The sequence below is a fragment of the Oncorhynchus clarkii genome, chromosome 17 (assembly GCF_045791955.1).
Source record: "Oncorhynchus clarkii lewisi isolate Uvic-CL-2024 chromosome 17, UVic_Ocla_1.0, whole genome shotgun sequence".
NCBI lineage: Eukaryota > Metazoa > Chordata > Actinopteri > Salmoniformes > Salmonidae > Oncorhynchus > Oncorhynchus clarkii.
Window position 1 is genome coordinate 11,791,150 of NC_092163.1, and position 25,120 is coordinate 11,816,269.

General features: G+C 44.6%; 1 protein-coding gene across 6 annotated transcripts; it reads right to left on the reverse strand.

Annotated features, from left to right (window-relative positions):
- Positions 1-52: 52 nt before the first annotated feature.
- On the reverse strand, positions 53-24,907 carry LOC139370275 (meiosis regulator and mRNA stability factor 1-like). 6 transcript variants are annotated; one of them, XM_071109653.1, is made up of 27 exons: positions 24,773-24,907; positions 22,713-22,921; positions 19,121-19,963; positions 18,735-18,879; positions 17,110-17,318; positions 16,874-16,991; positions 16,591-16,766; positions 15,570-16,082; positions 14,659-14,813; positions 14,124-14,300; positions 11,981-12,188; positions 11,281-11,459; positions 11,019-11,099; positions 10,421-10,657; positions 10,169-10,288; positions 9,721-9,902; positions 9,138-9,358; positions 8,640-8,782; positions 8,141-8,274; positions 6,966-7,168; positions 6,395-6,622; positions 5,724-5,963; positions 4,961-5,191; positions 4,569-4,629; positions 4,166-4,273; positions 3,868-4,026; positions 53-3,699 (listed from the first exon to the last, which is right to left on the reverse strand). In XM_071109653.1, the coding sequence occupies exons 2-27, from the start codon at positions 22,872-22,874 to the stop codon at positions 3,452-3,454; spliced, it is 5,481 nt and encodes a 1,826-aa protein (XP_070965754.1). In that variant the 5' UTR covers positions 22,875-22,921; positions 24,773-24,907; the 3' UTR covers positions 53-3,451. The 6 variants fall into 6 exon arrangements, with proteins under 6 accessions (XP_070965754.1, XP_070965757.1, XP_070965755.1 ...); XM_071109656.1 differs by lacking the exon at positions 24,773-24,907 and adding an exon at positions 24,546-24,606 and having other exon boundaries at positions 19,784-19,963; XM_071109654.1 differs by lacking the exon at positions 24,773-24,907 and adding an exon at positions 24,546-24,606 and having other exon boundaries at positions 4,166-4,270.
- Positions 24,908-25,120: the final 213 nt, after the last annotated feature.

A 25,120-nucleotide genomic window follows, 5' to 3' on the forward strand; every position in this document is an offset into this window, starting at 1 on the left:
ACCTTTAACTATCCCTTTAAGAGAAACTCAAGTCAAAAATAAGAGGAAGGAGTAATGCTTGAGTGATTTATTCAACAGAAATCATTTGGTCCCCTCAACATCAATGAAACGGTCACAACAACATCTTGTATGGTGAGGTGAAGGGGGAACAGGGAGAAGGAACGATAGAATACTTCAGTGAAACAAATACAGAACAGAAAAGTTATCACAAAGGATAACCTTGATGATGAAAACTGGAGGGGGTGAGTTCCATGGGAGTACAACAGACAGACTAAGAGAAGTGCAAACAAACATTGACAGACAGGGTAGTATCCAGAATAGCATCCTATTCCCTATATAGTGCACTACTTTTGACCAGAGTTCATATAAAGTAGTGCACTATATAGGGGATATGCTGCCGTTTCAGACGCAGACCATGACATACTCACTTCGAGATCCAATTAAATCGCACTATAGTGGAGTCCGATACAAATTAACCAACGACAAAACAATTATTTTTTCCACCTCAGAAATGAACAAACCCACAATAAACCTCCTTTTACAAGAACCAAAGCTATGCAAAGGTGCATACGGAGTACTTTACCAGTACATGCTGCTTTTTACTGATGTAAGCAAACGTAGGAGAATTGTACCTCTTATTTTAACTCTGCCTTCTGAGATAGTGGACACTGTAGCACCTGGGAGTTAGTTCTAACGTAAAACGCAGTTGTATCTTTCGAGGCCAAACTAAAGTATAATTTAAGTTTTAGTGCACAATTTTAAGGCACCTTTTGTGCCGATTGTCCCTTTGTTAAAGAGAGAAATAAGATTCTGCCCATTGTTCAAACTGGGTCTAACACTTTCGGAAGATTCTGAGCCTTTAAGCCATTATCCCTCAATATACCGTATCGGAAATCGCTCAAGATTCTGGGAAATCCACCTCCTTGAGTCATGTAATTAGAAACAGGAAGGAAATCTTGGGCGTCAAAACACAAAAGTCTAGTAACTAACGAGGAGAATCAAATTAGATGCTAATTTGAAACACAGTCAACAGGAAAAACACTGACAGGAATCTGAGTAGCCATATTGGCTCTTGGCAAGGAGATCACTATCATGGGCTCTGGCCCAATTTCTCTGGTCTTCAACTGAATCTCCAACACATACAGTAACACTGACAGAAGGAGACATTTTGGATCAAAGGAGATGGACATCAGGGGCCCTGGCCCAATTCTCTGGTCTTTTCCGCATCTTCAACACAGTAGCAGCACAAGAGAGAAAACTGCATTTTTCAACATCTGTTCATAGGGATGCTGTTTTTCGCTTACATCAAGTCATGCCTCCTTTCCAAACCATGCTTGTAGGTAGGAACTCTGTCATAACCTGGGGTTGGTTGGTACAATCAGCACTCTCATCAACACGTAGGATAGGCAACAACAAAAAATAAATCTATAGACAATAAGTAAACATTTTATGTAAAGACGATTGAGGTATGTTATGTCTCCAGTCCATTCAGTAGCCATCCCTTACTAAGCGCCATGGCAGATACAAGCCATTGTAAGAGCCAGGCGTTGTCCAGCGCCACACGAGGGCCTTTGTCCCTTTGATCCTATCGGGGGCCTCCAGGGGCCCCTCTTGCTGTTTCATGTGTAGCTGGAGCACACAAGTGCCCATCTTTTCTCTCCACTTTTACTAAAAACACCAAGTCTATCTCATTGTTTTAAAAATCAAAAATCCCAGCTCCTCTACTCAACCAGTAGAGACAACACTGAAAATCTAGACAAAAAGCAACAAGGTTGAACAAAAACAACAAAAACAACCTTGTGCGTTTCCACAGTAACCAGGAGTGAAGGGGAGGGGTGATGTAAACGTAACCAGGAGTGGGGGGGAGGCGGGGGGTGATGTAAACAATACCTCTAATATATTGTTTCTGTGGAAACAAGACAACTTCAACTAATTTCTTTAAAAAATGCAGTTCACCAACAGTCTGATTTCTGACCTAATAGGTTTACACCATGCATAAAATGTTTGTTTTTATGCACAACATGCATATTACACACCACCTATAAGTTATTCAAGTGTAAACCACACTCAATCTCTAAAAATACAAAAACAGAAATCATTTCTACTTAGCTTCCGGCAGGAAACAGTGTCATCATATCTTTGTTCACCCTGCCTCCAAGCTTTTTAACACTTGGTCCGAGTATTCAGGGTCTCGGCTTCTGCCTTGCCTAAATAACGGCCCAAGGCAGACTGGCCCTCAACCTCGCCAAGAGCTCGTTCAAAACTCTTCACTGAGAAGTCAGAATTCCTTCTCTTTCACACTGTCGGAGACAGCGCTGATTGCGACACCCCATTGAGAACACACAGATACAAGCTTAGATCGATTTGACTGAGACCAGACTGCCGTCAAAGTTACTTCGAAGCCATTTTGGCAGTTTGATCACTCCTGCCATTGACTCGATACTTGAATGAGAAACTGAAAACACCAGCCACATAGGCTACTACTTTATGAAAGCACATAGTCAAGGTGGAACGATGTCTGAGGACTAACACTGGACTGTGAACTGAACACAATGCTAAACATTGCCCAAGAGAAAGTTAAAAGAATGAGATGGGCATGGTTACTCAACGATAATTGTCAATACTACCTCCAAAGCTGCCTCAATGGCAAAGCTCAAATATGTTTTATTTTATTTACTTTTTAAACTTCTAGCTGTATGAAGAAGTGCATTTGTCCGATGACAAAATGCAATGGGGACAACACAGCGGAGAGGGCAGTAGACACTTTACGGTTCCTTTCTTGAAACATAGCAAGGCAGTATCAAAATAATGACGTTTCTCTACATATTTATATAGCTTTCCCTCAGAGCTTCCTTGACACATGATATAAAATCCCTATATAAGTTCCCATTTTTAAACAAGTTACTGTATTAAATCTCTGAGGAGTTTTGAGTTGAGGTAAGGGTTTTCAGTGGTAAAATAGGCATCTTTTGCGATTTGCAGTGTAAACTCGTGGCTACAGTGCCAACTACCTCAGTATTTGTTGTTGCTGTATTGTGGGGAAGTTCTCTTTCCACTTTTAGAGAATCATGTTTCCAAACAATTTATCCATAGTATATAATTCATATCTACCACAAAACCTTCCTGGACATGCATTAATCTGACTAAAATTACACGGCTTTGAAAAATGAATGGCTGTTGCAGAAATAACTGCAACAAGAAAACGCATGGCTTTGTGAAGGAACACCTACATCAACACGATGATTGAGTTTGAAAAGATAAGGGGAAAAGGCAAAGAAAGGAAATAACGTCACAGTTGTTGCGAGGGGCATGACTAAAAACAAATCATTATTTTTGGGGCTTTTTACAATTTAGCCGATCAACTCTTCATTTTCGAGATGAGTGTGATGAATGTGTGTGATGAATGTGTGTGTGTGCGCTTGTTCCAGCATGTGATTGTCAGTGAGTTATCTTAGGGGGCGGCTGTAAAAGAGAAGTTAGCTGCCAGCTTCACTTTATTGCGAGGAGTCCTCTTGCTGGGGCTGTTTTCAATGGACGCTATTTTGCGGGTCACATTCTGTGGAGGCTTGGTAGTCGTAGAAACCAAAACAACAACATTCTGGTTGTTGTCAGTTAGTGGTTCTATAGGCTCAGATGTGTCACAGACAGCAGGAGCTGCTACTTTTTCTGCTACAGCTTCCTCCTCAGGTTTATCAAGCTCTGAAAAACACAATGGCAACACATATCCACAACAGTCCAAGGGAAGATGTCGGCTGTGTGTATAGCGGAGCACGAGTAAGCTTGAAGCTAATGCCTAGGAGGGCTAACAGTCTCATTGCACACACAAGACCTGGGTTTGAACCGCGGTTGATCACGTGATCAGCTCACCTGCTGGTGATGGCGTCTGCTCGAAGTGGATGAGGTCAGCCTGTTGGAGAACGAGGTCAGGGTGCAGCTGGGGAGAGGGCAGGCAGGAGGGTACTGGGCCACACAGCAGGTCTACTGGAGAAGTCAGACACAGCAGCTCCGTCTCCACCCCACCAACACCTGAGGGAGAAAAAGAGACTTCATTTCTGCTTCAATGTATAAACAACTATTAAAAAGCCTAAAAACACTTACAAGGCAGAAAGAAGAACATCAAAACATTGGTAATAGTGCCTATGACTCCAGTGGTGTGGTTAGCTACCTGGGCTGTGAGTTCCAGACTCTGTGTTGCTACAGGGGCTGTCTCTCTGGCTGGCCCCGTCCTCAGGCTCCTCTGAGGCTGCAGGGCTGGCTCCAGTGGCTCGAGCTGCTGAGGAGAACCAACCAACCCACAGACCATTATTACACTCTTTCCATTACAGAGTAAAACACTGTGCCTTCAAGACACTACCATTTCTGTTCTCATCATACAAGCAAAATACCACGACTTCTGTTCCCATTACATGTCATGTTCAACTTGTCTCGTGTTGAAGGATCATACAACATGATGCCCATGAGATGAACTGATAACAACCCCTTAACCCGTATGTTAATACTAAATGCAGGTAAGGACAAAGCCATTTGTTTCCACAGTTCCTGCTGCCAGACGGTTGATTTGTCTTTACCTTTCATATCGTTCTTCAAAACGATAATCCTCTTGTGGCCATGCCCTTTGATCCACACTACCTGCAGACAGGCAGAAACAACATCCCATTTAATTACCACAAACCCCATCCATCCGTCACCACAGAGTCTGCTATGGGGGCTAAAGCCGCACAGTGCAGGGACAGAGAAGGCAACTAACCACATTGACTACATCTGCTGCTTCGACAGTGATATCCCCAGTGCAGGTCCATATGCTGAAGAACTCTTTAGATACAAGCGTTATCAATTCCCATCTTATCATCAACACATCTGTGTATTTCCAACATGTTGTTTAACTAGACGTTTCTTGTCTATCAGCTTTGAATTTGAGAAAAGCACTTAAAAAAAAAAGAAGTTTTGCCTAATTCTGTACCTGTGGTATGGCGTTGAGCAGGTCGTCTACGCTGCCGTGGCCGTAGGAGCGAGGTTGGAGGCCGCGTCCGGTGAACTTGGCATAGGCCCCGGGGAACTCCGTTAGGAAGATCTGGTGGTAGTGGTAGGTGTGGAGCAGGGCACGCACCCTACGGGCAAACTGGTACAGACGGGTGAGTCTAACTCTCTCCTCGCCACGCTCGCCTTCCTCCTCACCCTCACCGTAGAACAGCTAGGGGGGGGGGGGGGTAGAGAGAGAAGGGAAGTTATGAGAAACACCAGGGGAGGGCAAACTTTATGGCTCGAGGGCCACATTGTGATTTCAAAATTAAACAAACAGAGGGCCACACACATTTTTCGGGGGGTGGGCCAGAACGGGCAGTTATTTGAAAACGTATAGGTCCATTGTCCTTTCAACATATTTTGTCTAGTTTGAGGTTTAAACGGTTTTTTTTTTTTATTACCCGCGGGTCGTAGTTTGCCGACCTTGGTCTAGACTAGACCTACACACAAAGACCTAATGGTCATCATTCCAAATATTCTAACATGACCACAGTATTTCATTCAAAAGGATTGTGCAATATGTCTCAGACAATTACAAAACCCGACTAACACAATGCTACCCAACTTTAAGACCCGGTGAAAAAGCCCTAAAAAAAATGCTTTTCACAGGAATCCATGATCCATCATTCTTCAAATCAGACAAATAGAACTAGAATTAAACATTAGTATAGTATGATATCTCTATGGTCCAGTCCACCGACCTCCACCAGGTAAGGCAGGCTCTTCAGCAGCTCGCTGAGCGAGAGGAAGCCGTATTCACAGGGGTTGAGCTGTACCCCATGTACAGAATGATACAGCAGACTCAAGCCCTCCACGCTGACGGAGCCGTCTCCCTCGTGCTGCCCCAGGCCCATCAGCAGGGACAGCAGCTGGCACGTTAACGAGCGCAGAGACTTCCTGTTGATCAGCTGGACCTCACGGCCGTTAGTGCCGTCCACCACCTGAGGAGTAGATCAAATCAGATGTATTTAAAAAAATCCCTTTATACTGCAGCAGGTATCAAAGTGCCTTCAGTTGGAGGTGAGAGATGAACCTTGGTATTCAGAAAACATGGCTGAATCTGGAATTGATGGGTCATTTCCAATATAAAGATGACATTTCAACCCACCAATAAGGGGCCTGCATGCTCAAAATTCATCAAAGCCACTTCAGTGACATCAATTCATATCAAGAAATACTTGTGACTCATCCTTAGGGGCCAAAATAATGTTTACACGAGGTCTTGTATAGCTCAGGATGCTCTTGTTCAGTGTTGGGGTCGACAACCATCAAAACATGCAGTATCACAACCATTTAAATCAGTCTAAATCTATTAAGTACAACAGCCTACTAGATGTATTTGACTGAACTGACTAGAAAGTCCCAACCATACCTTGACGACGTGGCAGAGCTTGACGAGCAGGGCAGGCAGGGAGGAGACGTCGTAGTCCTGGAGCCTCAGGCCGTAGCCGAAGGTCTTGCTGTACTCAGACAGTAGCTGGACAGCAGGCAGGCTGGAGTCTCTCTGGGAACGGAGCATCTTGACCAGCTGGGCAGCCAGGGCCTTCACACGCTCTACCTCTGTTAGGGTCAGCACCTTCTCCTCTCCACACTCCAACACCTGGGGAGAGAGAGAGGTTCCATAACAAAATGTTCACTCTACTCTAGGAATAACGTTATTTGAACTGATAATAAATTACCCATTAGGACAGAAATGAGATGCACACCAATATTTATTACACACAATTTTTGTGGCTGGTGTTTTGAAAAATAGCTGCTGGGTATGACAGCTTTTACTGTCAGACGTTGCGATTCATTTCCAAATCATTCCAAATTAAGGTAGTGCTCTGGATAAATTGAGGATAATCTGACATTATCAATGGCTTCTCCTGCAGCACTCTGAAGTCAACAAATAAAAACACACACTCCTCCTGGGACAGAGAATGACTCTGGCCTCCACCCACCACGAGTACGTCGGGGATGGCCTCGAAGAGCTCCATGAGCTTGGTGAAGCCGTAGTAGGCGAGTTTGCACTGGCGTCCGAAGTGGTGGTGGTAGGTAGGGATGAACTTGGAGAAGGCCATGCGACAGTGGGGCTGGTGACGCAGTAGGTCCACCACCTCCTTACCAAACTGCTTGGTCCGCTCCATCTCATCTGATGTACGATCTGAGGGGGACGAGACAAAGGAGGGCAAGAGTTAAAAACCAGTTTTTTTTTTTTACATTTTATAATATATATTTTTGAAGCCAGTTAGATATGTTCTCTGCTGGATGGTGTCTCCCTGTTGTAATAAACCAGGTATTTATACATTTACTTCACCTTCTCTCCTTTTAACTCACCTGGTAATTCCTATTACAGGTCATTTCATTTTTTTGCCATTTTTTTTTTGTTGCCATTTTTAAAGATTATACAGAAAAACATGGAGGGAAAAACAACCTGATCCCCAACCACATCAACCCCATCCCAAGTAGAACAGGTATTTTTTGACTTTACTGAACAGAGAGAGGATGACAGTGTGGAAAGAGGTTGTGTCAAAAGGCAGTAGGCCGGGTTTAAACCTACTGTATGCCGACACCGTAGAAGTGTACCGAAGGCTGCGGCATTACTGCTACACCAGCCAGGTCACAGTCAGGAGATAGTCGGGCATATGTATGTGTGTGAAATGCATTACTTTATTCCATGCCCTCCAATGGCAAGGATATTCTTACCCAGCTCCAAGGGAATTTCTGGGTTGAATGAGTGGGGAAAAAAATCCTAAACAATACAGTGACTAATATTTCACAATTTTCCCCCAGGGATCAAATGTACAACCACAGACACAAACAAGACAACAACCCAACCGTCTGGTCCCAAGTTCAACATATTTTCTAAACAAACGTTACCAATATTTCACGTCCTTCCTAAAGCTGGGTATGTTCCCCCAAGGGATCAAATGTACTAGAAAGACAGAACAACCCTCTGGTAGTTTATCCATGACCCTGATATCAGACCCATTAGGGTTGCACAATTCTTGTTACTTTCCCCAAATCCCAGGTGGAAGTACACTGGGAACAATAACCACAAAAAATACAGAATCCTTTTGGGGAAGTTACCGGAATGTGCATACCCTAAGACCCAAACAGTGGGACCTCATCTCACCTCTCTTGGGTACAGAGATGACAGTGTCCAAGTCCTGGTGTGTGATGGTGATGGTGGTGTCAGGGATCTCAGCTAGCAGGTCCATCAGATCACACATCCCATAGTCCAGCACCTGCCAGTCTCTGGAGAAGCACCTGTAGCAATAGGAACACGTTGAATGAACACACACACAGACAAGGTGCCATTTGACACAGAAAATACACTTCCAAATGAATTCATATAAAACACCATCACAAGTAAATACACCTCCAAATAAGCCAATAGAAACAGAATCCAAACAAAGTCATAAAACAAATACTTTACTGTTAATTAACAATAGCTGACAGGAATGTGCTTAGCTCTTGGGATAGACAACCTGATTGGCTGAGAGCGTGGGAATGGGCGGTCCTCCTATAGAATTGACCAGTGGTTGGTCTGCATGAATTTTAGACTCTTTGGCTAGATTGTATGATTTGCTGAGAGAGTGGCGGAGTGGGCAGTTCCTGGCGGTAGTACTGACCAATGGTAGGCCTGCATGAAGTCCGTGACGGCCACCTGTTTGCTGGCCTGGAACTTGAGCAGTTTGAGGAGGTCCTGGGTGAATCTCTTCACCTGGGCACGGTGGGTCAGGGTCAGCAGACGCTTGGTCCCCATGCCAAGGATCTGGAGTTGAGAGAGGAAAAACAGATTTTACTTCAGGGTCGCCACCACTGCGAGTGTATGCTAGCACTTCCTGCTGCAATAATCTATTAGATGTTGTACTAATTGTTTCTGTCAGGGATCTAACCTCAAAGCTGTTGAAGTGTGTAATGAGAAACAAAGTGGGCAAGGCTTTGTCAGAAGGGATAGCAGATGGTCTCCCAGTCTCTTCATTGTGTGTTTGAGCTAGGAAGTCACTAAACTAGCAAGATTAAATGTGATCCATCATGTATCAATTAATTGAGTTTGAGTAACTGCCATCTTTGATTATCTGTGTAAGTGAGCGATTTATTAAACTGTGCGTGTGTATGTATCATACCTGCAGTACGTGAGGCACAGCCTCCAGTAGCTCCAGCAGCTTAGAGTATCCGTAGTCAGAGACCCTACACTGCTTGGCATAGTGGTGGTGGTAGGCAGGTATGAACTTGCTGATGGGCATCAGGTTGCAGGGCTGACCCTTCATCAGGTCAATGAGCTCTCTACTGAACTGGATCAACTGGGGGTTCCCCACCGGGGACTTGCATCGCTGCGTCCACTGGTCTATGACACACACACACAGCAAGAGGTTTTAATGACTTCTATTATGATAGTAGTATGGGTGCAGCTCTGTCTTGGAGTGCTGGTATCTGCGTCAGCAGCACAGTATCCACCTACTAAAAATGTCAGGAAAGCAGTTTTTAGCTCAACATATCTCTGACAATTCTTATTGCCTCCCGAGTCTCTTAAAGTGTCTTTGAGAATGGCCTTATGCGATAGGGGCCTCCATTGTTAATGAATATAGGGTTTAAATTCTGTAGGTTTGTATTGCTTTTATGAACCCCAGAGGATTCCTCTGTGAATCTAAATAAAAGGTTTTCAATGTAATTCTCCCTGAGTGTTAGGGCCGAGAGTCAGATCAGTACCTGTGTTGGATGCAGGCGGCTTGTTGTGGATCCACTTGATGACCTTGAAGCCGTTCTGAGCAGTGACGATGTTAATGCCTGGTATACAGGTGATGAGGTGCTCCAAGGGGACACTACCCTCCTCCTCCCCCTCTTCAGACACCACCAGGGGGCCCAACTCTGATGCATAGCACTCTAAGAAACTGAAGTTACAGGAAAGCAAAATTAATATTCATGAAACACAAAATCTAGTAACATTTACAGTGTTATAGGAAATTCCAAATGGCCATTGCAGTCCATTTGTATGAAATGGGTTCTAGAAATATTGTTTTGCTTAATTAAAAAAGTTATTTCCCATAAAAGTTCACTTTTATTTCAAGGCAGATCTCTCCCACTCCATTTATTGAATTCAACTTTATTAAGCATCCACTGTCCGTTAATCTATCCAGGCAGAGACAGCGTTGGTTACCTAAGCAGGGGCAGGGTTCCCTCATGGGACTGTAGCAGACAGTGGACCTGGGAGGCCAGGGTCTTCAGAGACACCACCACAAAAGGAATCTTATACAAGTCTGGGTCAAAGTCTGCCTCACTACAGGGGGGGACAGAGAGATTGAGCTCTTATGAAATACTTTTCCAAAAAGAGTCCTGTAAGATGACATAAATGTGAGTGAGTGTGTGTGTGTGTGTGTGTGTGCATATCGGTCTTTCAGTCTATCCCTACCTGAAGTTCTGCTGTGTGTAGTGGTAACTGCAGACAGGCTCGTGGTACTCCAACTGTTCAAACACCACAGGACTACCATTAGCAGAGGACCCCTCCTGGGACTGAGACGACCCCAGGGGGCTCTGCCTGGCCTGGCTACTGGGGAGGAGACACACCAGCCTGCCTCCACCCTGCTCCCTCACCGCCACAACCTCTTGTAGTCTGTATAGGTCGCTCACCACCAGCTTACGACCAAATCTGGGGAGAAGTGGAAAGGAATTAATAAAGAACATTGACAACCTTTACTTAGCCTCCATTTACACAGGAAGCCCAATTCAGATCTTTCCCCCCCACTGATTGGTCTTTTAACCAATCAAATCTTATTGGTCAAAAGACCAATTAGTGAGAAAAAAAAAGATCAGGGCCCGTTTTCCCAAAAGCATCTTAAGAATAAGTTCATTAGAACCATAGGATCCCATAGCTCTGTTGAACTTAGCATTAAGATGCTTTTGGGAAAAAGTGTAAAACGCAGCCACAGTACTTAACATTGCATAGGACTAACTCCTACAGAGGTGGAGGGAGGTTGAGTGATGAGGAGGAGAGAAGCAACATGACTCACCTTTTCTCGTAGATTTCAGTGAACTTGAAAAGGGGAAGACAGCTGGCTGGCGCGTCCTGGAGAATCTGGAAGATTTCAGAGCTGTAGAAAGACGAAACCTTTTCATACCATCCGAATCCATCTCAAACCAGGAACAAATCATGTGTTGGCGACATTTAAAAAAGGATGGTGCCGAGTTCCCCGATCGAAGACGTGAAACTGCCAAATGATGTGACACGTATGGGAGAGAGTACTACCTCAATGTTAGCTGTACTGTACATACCGGAGCATGGCTAGAGACTTGTTGCCGGCCCCGGTGATGAGGGAGACGTGGATGCGTTTGCTTCCTATCTTGTAGCGGTGCAGGCTGCTCACAGCACTGATGGCCTGCTGTAGGGAGACAAACTGGACGGTGGCCTTCAGCTGGTAGTCTGTGTGGGGACTCAGCTCTACGCCTTTAACCTGGAGAGAGACGCACGTTAGCTTTTCATGTCGTCTACAGTGTCCGCGAATGATGCACAAGCAATTTGACCTCATTGTGACAGTGAAATCCCATCGCCTTCCTCAATGACATTGCAATAGGGCAGGGTTTTCCAAACTTGGTCCTCAGGACACCAAGTTTTGGTTTTTGCCCCAACACTACACAGCTGATTCAAATAGTCAACTAATCATCAAGCTTTGATCATTTGAATCAGCTGTGTAGTGTTTGGGCAAGATTCCAAAACATGCACCCCTTGGGGTCCCAAGGGCAGAGTTTGGGAAACACTGGCATAGAGTGCAGTCTACCATATAAATACTACAGAGCACTTTTGGCACAAGCACACACAGCCGCATCAGAAAATGACAGAATAGGTTGAACCAATGACACTAAACTACTAAATCCTGACCTCGCCATCTTGCTATTTAGCCTCAAATGGGAGACAGATTAAAGCTCTATTCATCTATAATGAATAGCATCAGAATACTGTCTGTACAGGACTCACCCGTCCGTGTCTGGAGAAGGCGTCGTGCAGGCTCTGCTGCAGCTCCTTACGGGACATCCTGTAGTCCAGGTTGGCCACCTGTAAGTCTGCCCCGTCCGAGAAGGGCTCCGAGGCCTGTGGGCCCACAGGCAGACAGGGGCTGCTGCTGCCCCGGGGAGGAGGGCCTATTAGGGGGGAGGAGCGGCTCGACATGCAGGGGGATCCACTCCTGGAGCAGAGAGAAAGAGAGGAGTTGAGTGGGTTGGTTGGCAGCACCATAGGAAGGTATAGATTGAAATGTCCTGACCAAATCATCAAAGTGTCAGATATTTGTGTAGCTTAATGAGGTTACTTTAAGACGATTAGTGCAGGAAATTTTTAAAATAATAATTACAGTGCCTTGCGAAAGTATTCGGCCCCCTTGAACTTTGCGACCTTTTGCCACATTTCAGGCTTCAAACATAAAGATATAAAACTGTATTTTTTTGTGAAGAATCAACAACAAGTGGGACACAATCATGAAGTGGACATTTATTGGATATTTCAAACTTTTTTAACAAATCAAAAACTGAAAAATTGGGCGTGCAAAATTATTCAGCCCCTTTACTTTCAGTGCAGCAAACTCTCTCCAGAAGTTCAGTGAGGATCTCTGAATGATCCAATGTTGACCTAAATGACTAATGATGATAAATACAATCCACCTGTGTGTAATCAAGTCTCCGTATAAATGCACCTGCACTGTGATAGTCTCAGAGGTCCGTTAAAAGCGCAGAGAGCATCATGAAGAACAAGGAACACACCAGGCAGGTCCGAGATACTGTTGTGAAGAAGTTTAAAGCCGGATTTGGATACAAAAAGATTTCCCAAGCTTTAAACATCCCAAGGAGCACTGTGCAAGCGATAATATTGAAATGGAAGGAGTATCAGACCACTGCAAATCTACCAAGACCTGGCCGTCCCTCTAAACTTTCAGCTCATACAAGGAGAAGACTGATCAGAGATGCAGCCAAGAGGCCCATGATCATTCTGGATGAACTGCAGAGATCTACAGCTGAGGTGGGAGACTCTGTCCATAGGACAACAATCAGTCGTATATTGCACAAATCTGGCCTTTATGGAAGAGTGGCAAGAAGAAAGCCATTTCTTAAAGATATCCATAAAAAGTGTTGTTTAAAGTTTGCCACAAGCCACCTGGGAGACACACCAAACATGTGGAAGAAGGTGCTCTGGTCAGATGAAACCAAAATTGAACTTTTTGGCAACAATGCAAAACGTTATGTTTGGCGTAAAAGCAACACAGCTGAACACACCATGCCCACTGTCAAACATGGTGGTGGCAGCATCATGGTTTGGGCCTGCTTTTCTTCAGCAGGGACAGGGCAGATGGTTAAAATTGATGGGAAGATGGATGGAGCCAAATACAGGACCATTCTGGAAGAAAACCTGATGGAGTCTGCAAAAGACCTGAGACTGGGACAGAGATTTGTCTTCCAACAAGACAATGATCCAAAACATAAAGCAAAATCTACAATGGAATGGTTCAAAAATAAACATATCCAGGTGTTAGAATGGCCAAGTCAAAGTCCAGACCTGAATCCAATCGAGAATCTGTGGAAAGAACTGAAAAATGCTGTTCACAAATGCTCTCCATCCAACCTCACTGAGCTCGAGCTGTTTTGCAAGGAGGAATGGGAAAAAATTTCAGTCTCTCGATGTGCAAAACTGATAGAGACATACCCCAAGCGACTTACAGCTGTAATCGCAGCAAAAGGTGGCTCTACAAAGTATTAACTTAAGGGGGCTGAATAATTTTGCACGCCCAATTTTTCAGTTTTTGATTTGTTAAAAAAGTTTGAAATATCCAATAAATGTCGTTCCACTTCATGATTGTGTCCCACTTGTTGTTGATTCTTCACAAAAAAATACAGTTTTATATCTTTATGTTTGAAGCCTGAAATGTGGCAAAAGGTTGCAAAGTTCAAGGGGGCCGAATACTTTCGCAAGGCACTGTATATTATTAGGGGATATTCCCTTGCATTGTTTTTTGGGGGATAAAAAAGGCTCAAGTTAAAACCAAGGCATAGACTGACATCTCTCCTCGCCTAAAGACTGCTTACAGGGTAAAGAAACAAACGGGTAATTCTGTAGTGTCTGATGGTCTCACCGTGAGGACCAGGAGCCTTGGGAGAGGCCCTGTGGCTGGGGGAGGACCGAGGCGCTAAAGGTCTTGTGCAGGGTCAGCTTGCTGAAGGCAGAGGGGGTGCTGATCTGGAACTCTCCAGAGCTCCGGTCCACATGACGCTCAGAGTCCGATGCACTGCGGGGGCTGGAGAGGTCCCTCCTGATGGAAGAGGGGACATTAACTCGAAGTTTAAAGATTATGGCATACTCAGCTCTCTGAAAACAGCAACTGCATGTGAGAGTTTTAGGCATCACCTCAGCTCCAGTAGTTTCAGCACAAGCCACCTCATTTAGAAACAGCTGCTTATTAATTCCTACATCTGCCTATGTGTTCTACACTTCCTTGGGTCGATGGAGCCCTCTATAACAGGGATACTTTTTGCAGGCCATTTTACAATATTGAAGGTAAAAACACATACAAGCCTGTGGGAACCAACTGTGATGGAACCATCTAAAAATTGGTACATTTGTTCTTTCTTCATTTTAGTCTGAAAGGGGCCCTGGTGTCCATAGCGTACCTCCTGCAGCTGAACATAGACTCTCCTATGAGGCCGGCCTTGATGGGGTGTTTCTGGGACGGCCCCTCTCCGTTACTGTGGGAGGAGGAGTTGCGCTGGCCTTTCTCCAGGGGGAAACCCCCAATCTTGGGCTTGGTCTCCAGTCCACCTAGCTCCTGCACCAGGGGGAAAACCAAAGTGTAACTAGATATGTAGTGGTGAATGTATTAGAAAAGCCATCAGCTTGGCAGAATGTATGTGAAGAGGAAGAGGCTAATAAATAAACAATAGAGCTGAGAGGAAGTGGTCCTTCAGAATGCTGGTGATTTTTTACCAAAGCTATTTATTAAAATCAGAGCTATACGTTTCCCCCACTGTTAGTATTATTCAACCTCTTGTATTGTCATACCTCTGACATTATCATCACCATTCTGCAGTCTTCCTCTCAGCTCTATTGTCGGGTGGAGACAAAGCAACGGAGCAGCAGAATAAAAAGAGCAGAGATCAAAGTAACAGATAAAAAGCGTAGAAGAAAGAGACCATAAAAAATAGACTGTTACGGCCGGCGGGACAGGAAGCGATTACAAACAGAAGCGGGATTCTGACGAGACGAGGCATGGGATAGAGCAAAGATATGGGAGAGAGAGATATGCAATAATTAGATGAAACATTGATCGAGGCATTAATTGACGCGATGAAAAAAAAAAAAAAAAAGGCTCAACCAGACATTATATGAAGCACGGGACAAAGTGTTAAAATTACATGAAATGTTGAACGAAGCACATAAACAGACCAGGCATTAAACTACATGAAGCATGGGATGAAGCATGGCTATAGTTTAAAAACCACAGGTTAGCGCAGGCAGAGTGGAGGACAGGGTTAGGGGAGGACAGGCGGAACGCGGGATGGGGGGACGGCAGGATGCTGCTGACCTGAGGAAGGGTTCTGGTTTGGGGGGGAACGGGGAAAGGTGTCCCCCCGCTCCCCCTCCTGGGGCTGTAGGGCCTCTCAGGCACCGGAACGGAGAGGGGGAGCGAGGATTCCCTCTCTCTCTGACACTCACGCCTCGCACGCCTTTTCCTCCTAGGGGAGCGCAGCTTCTCCAGGGGAAGGAAGGAAAAAGAGGAGGAGGGAAGAGGTTGAACTGGAAGCGGAGGTGAAGTCTCAGATGAGGGTGGTGGTGGGGTCGGGTCGTTCCCCTCAGTGGACGGAGCTGAGAAGGAGAGGGTGATGCGCCGGCCGAACACGTCCTCGTTCTCCATACGCTTGCGGGCGCGCTCCGCCGCTTCCTGCGAGCCGAAGCGGAGGACGGCGGTGCCGGTGGCCATGGAGACGCCAAGCACCTTGCCCCCGCAGTTGTCCGAGAGGCGGCGCAGGCGGTTGCCCACGCTCTTGCCGTCGCAGCCCGGCGGCAGGTTGTACACATAGAGCAGGTTGAAACCGAACTGGTGGGGGGAGGAGAGGAGGGAAAGAGAGAAGAGGGGACCGCTCTGGGTTTACGTTTTTGAACATTCTTTGGAAATGTGTTTTGAAATGACAAGAGGTTTACATGGTCGGAGTCTTGTAATTCGTAGCATTACACTACTGAAGATCACACTGTAGAACGAGAGGGAAGACACAGGACCCATGTGGCTCAGTTGGTAGAGCATGGCACTTTCAAGGCCAGGGTTGTGGGTTCGATTACCACAGAGGGACCAGTATGGCCAAATATGAAAATGTAAGTCGCTCTGGATAAGAGCGTCTGCTAAATGACTCAAAAGTCAAATGTAAAGAGGTCTAGAACCATTGGAAGAGTAAAGGGAAGATTTCAGATCGCCCAGAAGTAATGCCTAAAGGGCAGATATCTGATGTCTCTGCGCAACCAGTCAGAGTACTGTACATTTATTGGAAAGTGAACTTCTGACATTCTGCAATATGAATTACATATATCAATTAAGCATCTCTGAAGCCTACCTGTGATTTGACAGCCTGTCTGGGCGGCAGGTCGGCTACCATCTCTTCAAAGGCCACGTGGCGGTGGGCGTGCTGCAGCAGGGCGTCCGACGTCTGACCGCTCTTATGGACCAGGTTCACCTGGAAACCATGGCGATGCCGGAGGTCACTCAGCTCGCTGGCAAAGTTCACGTCGGCTGCGAAACGGATTCGGAACCGGGGTTAACTACATAGGTATGGAGTGGACGAACAAAATTTATGAAAAACAGTTTTAACATTCATAATGTAAAATGAGCATACGCACAGGAGACTAGCACCACAGTAGCAGGGGCAGTGTGTGTTTCCGCAAAGCGCCGCAGGCTCTGACGAAGCTTGTCGTCCGCAGCGTTCTTGGCGGTAGCGTTAATGTGCGCTACCGTCACCTGGGGAAAAACATTAACCAGAAAACTATCAGACATTGCTCATTTAGGTAGAGTCAGAGACTGAAGAATAGAGTGGAACACTTTACCAGCTGAGGGAATCAGATCACACACAGGTTACCTGGCAGTTGTTGAGCTCCTGGATGACGGCCTTGTTCTCCTTGCTGATGTCACAGACGCAGATGAACTCTGCCTCTCTGTGGCCCTGGAAGAAGTGGCTGCGGAGGCGCTGGACCACAGCTGCAGCAGAGCGACCGCTGGGAACGCAGCAGTTCTCGATGTCCCAGAAAACACCCACCGGAGGGATGTTCTCAGGACCTTCTGGAGAACCTTGGGGGGGGGGGGGGGGGGGGGCGACGACACCAAACGTGTTCAGAAATTGAGCATAACTGGGAGGTGCTGCATGTCTCTAGTAGAGGTCGACCGATTAAATCGGAATGGCCGATTAATTAGGGCCGATTTTAAGTTTTCATAACAATCGGAAATCGGTATATATGGGCGCCAATTTGCAGATTTTTTAAAAACACCTTTATTTAATCTTTAATTTGGCAAGTCAGTTAAGATCGCATTCTTATTTTCAATGACGTCCTAGAAACGGTGGGTTAACTACCTCGTTCAGGGGCAGAACGACAGATTTTCATCTTGTCAGCTCGGGGGATCCAATCTTGCAACTTTACAGTTTGTTGCACTCCATAAGGACACTCACTGCCTGTTACGCAAATGCAGTAAGCCAAGGTAAGTTGCTAGCTAGCATTAAACTTATCTTATAAAAAACAATAAATCATAATCACTAGTTAACTACACATGGTTGATGATATTACTAGATATTATCTAGCGTGTCCTGCGTTGCATATAATCTGACTGAGCATACAAGCATCTAAGTATCTGACTGAGCGGTGGTAGGCAGAAGCAGGCGCGTAAACATTAATTCAAACAGCACTCTCGTGCGTTTTGCCAGCAGCTCTTCGTTGTGCGTCAAGCATTGCGCTGTTTATGACTTCAAGCCTATCAACTCCCAGGATGAGGCTGGTGTAACCGAAGAGAAATGGCTGGCTAGTTAGCGCACGCTAATAGCGTTTCAAACTGCACTCACTCTGAGCATTGGTGGTTGTTTCCCTTGCTCTGCATGGGTAACCCTGCTTCGATGTGGTGGCTGTTGTCGTGGTGTTGATGGTTCGAGCCCAGGTAGGAGCGAGGAGAGGGACGGAAGCTATACTGTTACACTGGCAATACTAAAGTGACTATAAGAACATCCAATAGTCAACGGTTAATTAAATACAAATGGTATAGAGGGAAATAGTCCTATAATTCCTATAATAACTACAACCTAAAACTTCTTACCTGGGAATATTAAAGACTCATGTTAAAAGGAACCACCAGCTTTCATATGTTCTCATGTTCTGAGCAAGGAACTGAAATGTTAGCTTTCTTACAAAGCACATATTGCACTTTTACTTTCTTCTCCAACACTTTGTTTTTGCATTATTTAAACCAAATTGAACATGTTTCATTATCTACTTGAGGCTAAATAGATTTTATTGATGTAATATATTAAGTTAAAATAAGTGTTCATTCAGTATTGTTGTAATTGTCATTATTACAAATACAAAAAATAAAAATAAAAGTATTGGCGTTGAAAAACCATAATCGGTCGACCTCTAGTCTCTAGTGAGAATTGTTTTTGAGAAAAATGTTGGTACAGTGTGCCCTTCTGAACACGACTGGCATCATTACAGTGATACATACCATACTTCGTTGCAGATTTGCCCAGGCTGGAACCCAGCAGTAGCCGGCCATCGGAGGAGGTTCCACAGCCGTTACACACGGGGATGGGCACTGAGGCCGACTGGGCCAGGGGCAGAGGAATGTTAGGCCACAACTTGTCTGCAGGCTGAACACGTGGAAAGAACAAGTTATAATTCTGTACTCAGACAAAACAACTCATGTCTTCAAATGTTGTAATATTGTAGAGTCAGGGATGGGCAAAGAGTCATTTCTAAATGATGGGCAAATGACACAAATTGTAACTTGTATGCATGTAACTGAACAAAGTACTGCCCGTTCCTGTATACAAGTGACACCCAATACAATAGAGTGCCACCACCACAGTGAACAAAGAGAATTCCACCAACCTTCGTCAAACAATCCCGGCAGTAGTGCGCCCCCATGCGACAAACTGTGCGTTCAAGATTGAAGTGCATAGCATTAGAAGAACAGATATGTCCCGAGGTGGGTATGTGGGGGTCACTGTGTGCTCTCTGGACCCCCAGAGTGGCAGGGTTGTAATCACCACCACAGGGGTAATACCCAGCGGGAGTACCCAGGTTACAAGTCCTATGGTGGGGGGTAGAGAGGGGGGCGGAGGTGGTATTGAATTTAGACTCGTTGTAGGGTAAAGGGATGGAGGGGTAAGAGTGGAGAGGTCTGAGAAGGCCTCCTGTACAGCAGGAGCATGGTAGGTGGGAGTGAGACTGAAAGGATTGGGGCTGGGACGTGGTGTCTACAGAGGGGATGTGGAGCTTGTAGCTCCCAGAGGGGAGTAGCGTGGCTCTGGCATCCCCTCCACCAAGGCTGGGGAAGTGCGGGTGTGAGTTGAGGGTGGTTGGCGTTATTTGACTGGCTCCTAGCCTGCTGAAAGAGGCTTCCTGAGAACTTGGAGGGAGGTAGAGTGGGACACCACTGCTGACACCGACACCATTACTAATACTAGCGCTACCTCCACCACTAACAACCCCATAACCACCCCGACCTAATGGGTCTGTGCTGCAGTGCTCACAGTGAGTGCACACGCTTACTTTGGGACTACCCCCCTGTTGTGGTAGTTGTTGGAGGCAGTCTTGTGGAAGAGGAGGCAGACAGGGGGGGGGAAGAGGTAGGGGGGCGAGGGGGAAGGGCTTGGAGGCAGCGGTATGATGCGGAGGAGGAGGCAGATCTTTCAGCTCCAATACTGGCTTTCTGTTGTCCATGTAATCGTTCTGAGAAAATAAGTTAAAACAAAAATGTTATTTCTAAACTAAACAAAAAGGTTATTTCTCAGCATTATCATTTCATGCTTACTACTTATTTTTGTACTTTTTTATTTGGCATTTGATTCCTGATTGATATTGTACGGCATTGTTGAGGAGAGTTAGTAAGCATTTCCCTGAGCAGTGCTCACGTGACCAATAAACGTTGATTTGATGGGGAAATATATTCTAGGTTTACCCTGACCCATCTTTGTACAACTTACACCTCAGCTCTACTACACACGTGGCGTTGCATTGCCTTCAGCGCCGTGTCAATGTGACTTTCTACCTGCTACACAGAACATTGTTTTGAGAGCGGAGAGTCTTATTTTCCCCTACTGTACCATATTCATAGATTATGCACAAGTACAATAGCTTTGGTCCAGGTTTTTGCAGGTACTCATTAAATTATTGCTAGTGGTTGTACCAAATGATCCTCCAATTACACAAGCTGATTTTGGTAGCTAGCTAGTAGCTTCTTGACTTCATAAATCTTAGTACAATAACCAGTGGTGTATAGTCGAGGGCATATGCAACCAAAAATCAACCTTTTTAACTCGAGAATTGAACCTCTGCGATTCTTGAGCTTGGAGGCTGCCGTTGGACGGGAGGCAAAGGCGAGTGCAACGCGGCAGTATAGCAGCTTTCATTGACGTCAAAGGAAGCATTTCCTCAATGGCTGATGGCAATGCTGGATGCCCGATGTCTATAGCATAGCAGAGCCGTAAGATGGTAGAGAAAACGAGGTTGATGAATGTAAGCCAGTTCACTGATAAGAGTAAAGAGATGTGTACCTAACATGTCAGATAGTGGCCTTGGGAGGATTCACGATATGTAATAAGAGGAACTATCATTCTAGAACAACCAAGTTCAGGAACAAACAGTCTCTGGCTTTTGAAGCCTATCTAAAATGACTGGAGGCAGCAATGTACATAGTTATGACTAAAATGCTACATTTCACTATTATGTTTGTAACCTTTTTTAACCTTCATTTAAAAAAAGGCAAGTAGTTTAAAGAACAAATTCTTATTTACAATAACGGCCTACCCCGGCCAAACCCCCCTCTGACGGCGGTGGGCCAATTGCGCACCACCTTATGGGACTCCCGATCACGGCCGGTTGTGACACAGCTCGGGATCGAACCCGGGTCTCTAATGACGCCTCTAGCGCCTTAGACTGCTGCGCCACTCAGGATCTATAAATCCTCTTTTATTACACAGACTTCTCTCCACAATTGACACACTGCTTCCTCTCAAAGCTTCAAATGAATTGGTCCCTCCATGTTGAAATCAGTATATTCAATGTCTACGCCTAATAATACGATTGATTAGAGCTGGGAAGAGAAACCACAAATTGACACCGACCACTTATTGTGGACATTTAGCTGATATCGTTCATTACCTGATAGGGACTTATTAAATAAGTTTGCTTATGTGGGCGATTGCTAACGGGACAATTGATAGCTACACCATTTAAAGTAGTAGTAGCTTTAACTTATTTGGGATAGGGGGCGGTATTCTGACGTCCGGATGAAAAGCGTGCCCAAAGTAAACTGCCTGCTACTCAGGCCCAGAAGCTAGGATATGCATATAATTGGTAGATTTGGATAGAAAACACTCTAAAGTTTCTAAAACTGTTAAAATAATGTCTGTGAGTATAACAGAACTGAAATGGCAGGCGAAACCCTGAGGACAAACCATCACCCCCCCCCCCCCAAAAAAATAATCATCCTACCACTGATTTCAATGGCTGGCACTTTTATAATAGGGCGAAATCGTGCCCGATTGCAGCTTCCAGACTTTAGAAAGCTTTTCAGGCTGGTTCTTGGAAAAATAGTCAGAAATTGTATTTTTTTCTAGGTGGCTCCCATTTTGGGTGTAGTGTTTTCAAGAGTGTAAATGACAGCGCGTTCTTTGGTATTTTTCTCCGGTAAAGACAATAATGATTCTCCATCTTAAATTTTAGAGTTTATTTGCGTATTAGGGTACCTAAGGTTTGATTATAAACATTGATTGACTTGTTTGGATAAGTCTATTGGTAACATTTGGGATTCATTTTGTATGCATTTTGAAGGCGGGAAACCGAGTGGATTATTGACTGAAGCGCAACAGCTAAACTGAGTTATTATGGATATAAAAAAGGACTTTATCGAACAAAAGGACCATTTGTAATGTAACTGGGACCTTTTGGAGTGCCAACAGAATATTATATCGCTATTTCTGACTTTCGTGTCACAACTCTCTGGTTGAAAATGATTTATGCATTTGTGTGCTGTCCTCAGATAATCGCATGGTTTGCTTTCGCCGTAAAGCCTTTTTGGAATCTGACACAGCAGCTGGATTAACAACAAGTTAAGCTTCATTTTGTTGTATTCCACTTGTGATTTCATGAAAGTTTAATATTTATAGTAATTTAATTTGAATTTGGCGCTCTGCAATTTCACCGGAAGGTGTAGAAATGGGACGCTAACGTCCCACTAATCCGCAAGCAGTTAAGGCCCTTAAAAAAGAAAATGGTACGCATAAATGTAAAAACCCTACATTCAATATCATTCATTCATTCATATCGTTAGTGACAATTCGGTCAATTTATTGACTGATGGGGGTTTTGTATTTCATACCCATCATAGAACGTAAACTATCATTGGTCTCTGGGTACAATATGCCAATACTTAATTGAAGCAGAATGTAATGTTCTCTTGGGCTGAGATGTTACATACTTGTTTGTCTGTGTTGTAACTTGGGGTGTTTTGCTGCTCGGAGGTGGAGAAGCAGTCTGTGAGTTTCCAGAGCCGGGACGAGGCCTCTTTCTCGGGATGACTGAGCCATGGGAAGGGCCTAGAACTGCATATGGATCTCTCCTTTCCCAGTCCTTCCATCATACAACCTAGCAAAGCCTTTCACCATCTCGCTTCCTTCTCATGCTTCCCTAAGATAGAGAAAAGAGGAAGCCCTTTGTTTTAAATGTTTCCAAGTTGGTCTTCATAACTTTCCACTGGCTGCAATAGGGTAGCTAACGTTATCTAGCTAGCAACCACCACAGAATGTTTAAACCTACCCCCAAAGGGCTCTACAGAGCTACCATTTCGGGGGCATAAGCTCCTAAATATTTAGTTGTGCTGCCTGGAATTATAACTTGGGAGCACAGTGCCCCTAAAAAACAGAATCCAGGTAATAATTGTTGATATGATTTCTTCGCTGTCCCACAGCCGCAGTAGTATGCAAACATGTGGTGGCACAGAAAGGAAAAGGTAGCTTCTTCAGGAGATGAGCTTCAAAACTAGCTAGGATTCATGTATTTATTATTTTAGTCATTAAGCAGACACTTATCTAGAGCAGCTTATAGGAGCAATTAGCATTAAGTGCTCATATTTTTCACCAAGTCGGCTTGGGGATTCGAACCAGCAACCTTTCGGTTACTGTCCCAATACTCTTAACTACTAGGCTACCTGCCACCTTTATATACGCCTACTGTAGGCTCTTAAAAATCTTCTAGGTTTATTCAATTACAATAAACCCTGTATTTTTGCTGGCAAGTCTTATCAATGAAAGGGCAATCTGCAATTACTACAAAATGTTGGGACAGAAATAAATTATAAACCCATTGATGCCTGAAGAGTATAACTTAAAACTGCCCCATGAGCTTAGTTGAACTGTCATAACCCATCAGAATCCAAAATATGTTTCCCCCATGTTTGTAAACAATGTAAATGTAAACAAACACTACAGCCTCAAACATGGTTAAAACTGTACTTTTATATCATGATGGTCGGTCTGTGAATTTAAGTGTGGTTACATTTCCCACCCCCCAATCCATCAACCTTTTACCGAAACAGTAGCGGGAAACCTGCTTAGTTATTGTTTGAACTGTGGGTTGCCGCTTGAATACCTCATATGTTTATTTGTGTGCTTGGGAGCACGTGTGGAAAATGTCAGCATAGAGCACCAAGCAACTCGTTAACTGCAGAGTTTAGCCAATTAAACTCAACGTTTTAAATCGTGGAGTTGAGTTGCCTATGCAGTTGTGACATGCTAGTGTGGATTTACTGTTTAGCTATACACGTGCCATTAAACTAAATGCGTGTTCCCGTTTGCTAAGTTAATGACCAACTGCCCTCATATAATTCACTGGTTCATTTTAGTGGTGAAACGAGGAGTGTACCTAGCTAACAGGACTGTTTGCGTAAACCAATCTCAGTGTTTGGTTAGCAGCTAACCAGAGTGAGTTAGCTAACGTTACATGGATTCGCTTGAAAATAGTTACAAAAACGACACAACCCAAACGACATAGCTTCCTCTCTAAATACCATTCTGGCAATTCCTCATAACATTACCTTGACAAATGACAGGAATTCTCTCCCATAAGAGTACCGTTAAAGTTAGCTAGCCTAGGTTGGTTAGGTAGCCAGATAATGCTAACTGACGATTGTTTGTTGAGACAGCACCTGCTACATACTGCTTAGTAGCAGGTACAAGGGTAACATCATGCTATATCAACTAACAGTCAACGTATTTGAATGGGGTATTTATCTAGATAACTGGTTATTTCTTACCGGACTGGCGAGCTAGCTACTTTACTTCAATTCTTCTCAACATATCCCTCCGCGTTATCCGTCTACCTAGCAACCAAACGTTTTTTTTAACATACATTTGCCATAAACGATTCCACCACTGTCGCAATTGCACACAAAGCACCCAACTGGTTTCAAGTGTCCTTGCCACTGAGCCTATCGTTATATCCCTGCTAGCTGGTTATCAAATTCCTCAAAACGAAACTTACCATAATTACAACAGTATGCTGATCGAATTTGTAGCCATTTTAATGTAAAATAACCTGTAATGGAATAAATAATTTGCTAACGAAGGCAATGCACACGTTCTCTCTATTCTGGAACGTCCGTCAATTTCAAATCGTGTAATGTTCCCACTTTTCTAGTGGGAAATTGTTTGTGTACACACGGTTTATTTATTACACAACTCGTTTATAATTTCTTAGAACTTGTAACAGTGCACCGAATGACTAATAAAGTGAACCCCGTTGTCTACGCTCACAGTCTTCCAGGAAATATAACTTGATTGGTTGAAATGCCTATGCTTTGCGTCATCCTCTCAATCCACCAATGGTGTG

Coding starts and splice junctions, on each gene's coding strand:
- LOC139370275 (XM_071109653.1), bottom strand. CDS start 22,874: ATGATGGAAGGACTGGGAAAGGAGAGATCCATATGCAGTTCTAGGCCC. Junction 18,880..19,120: donor GCCGGGATTGTTTGACGAAG/GTTGGTGGAATT, acceptor CCACGTGTTCAG/CCTGCAGACAAGTTGTGGCC. Junction 10,658..11,018: donor ACTGAAATCTACGAGAAAAG/GTGAGTCATGTT, acceptor ACTTCTCCCCAG/ATTTGGTCGTAAGCTGGTGG.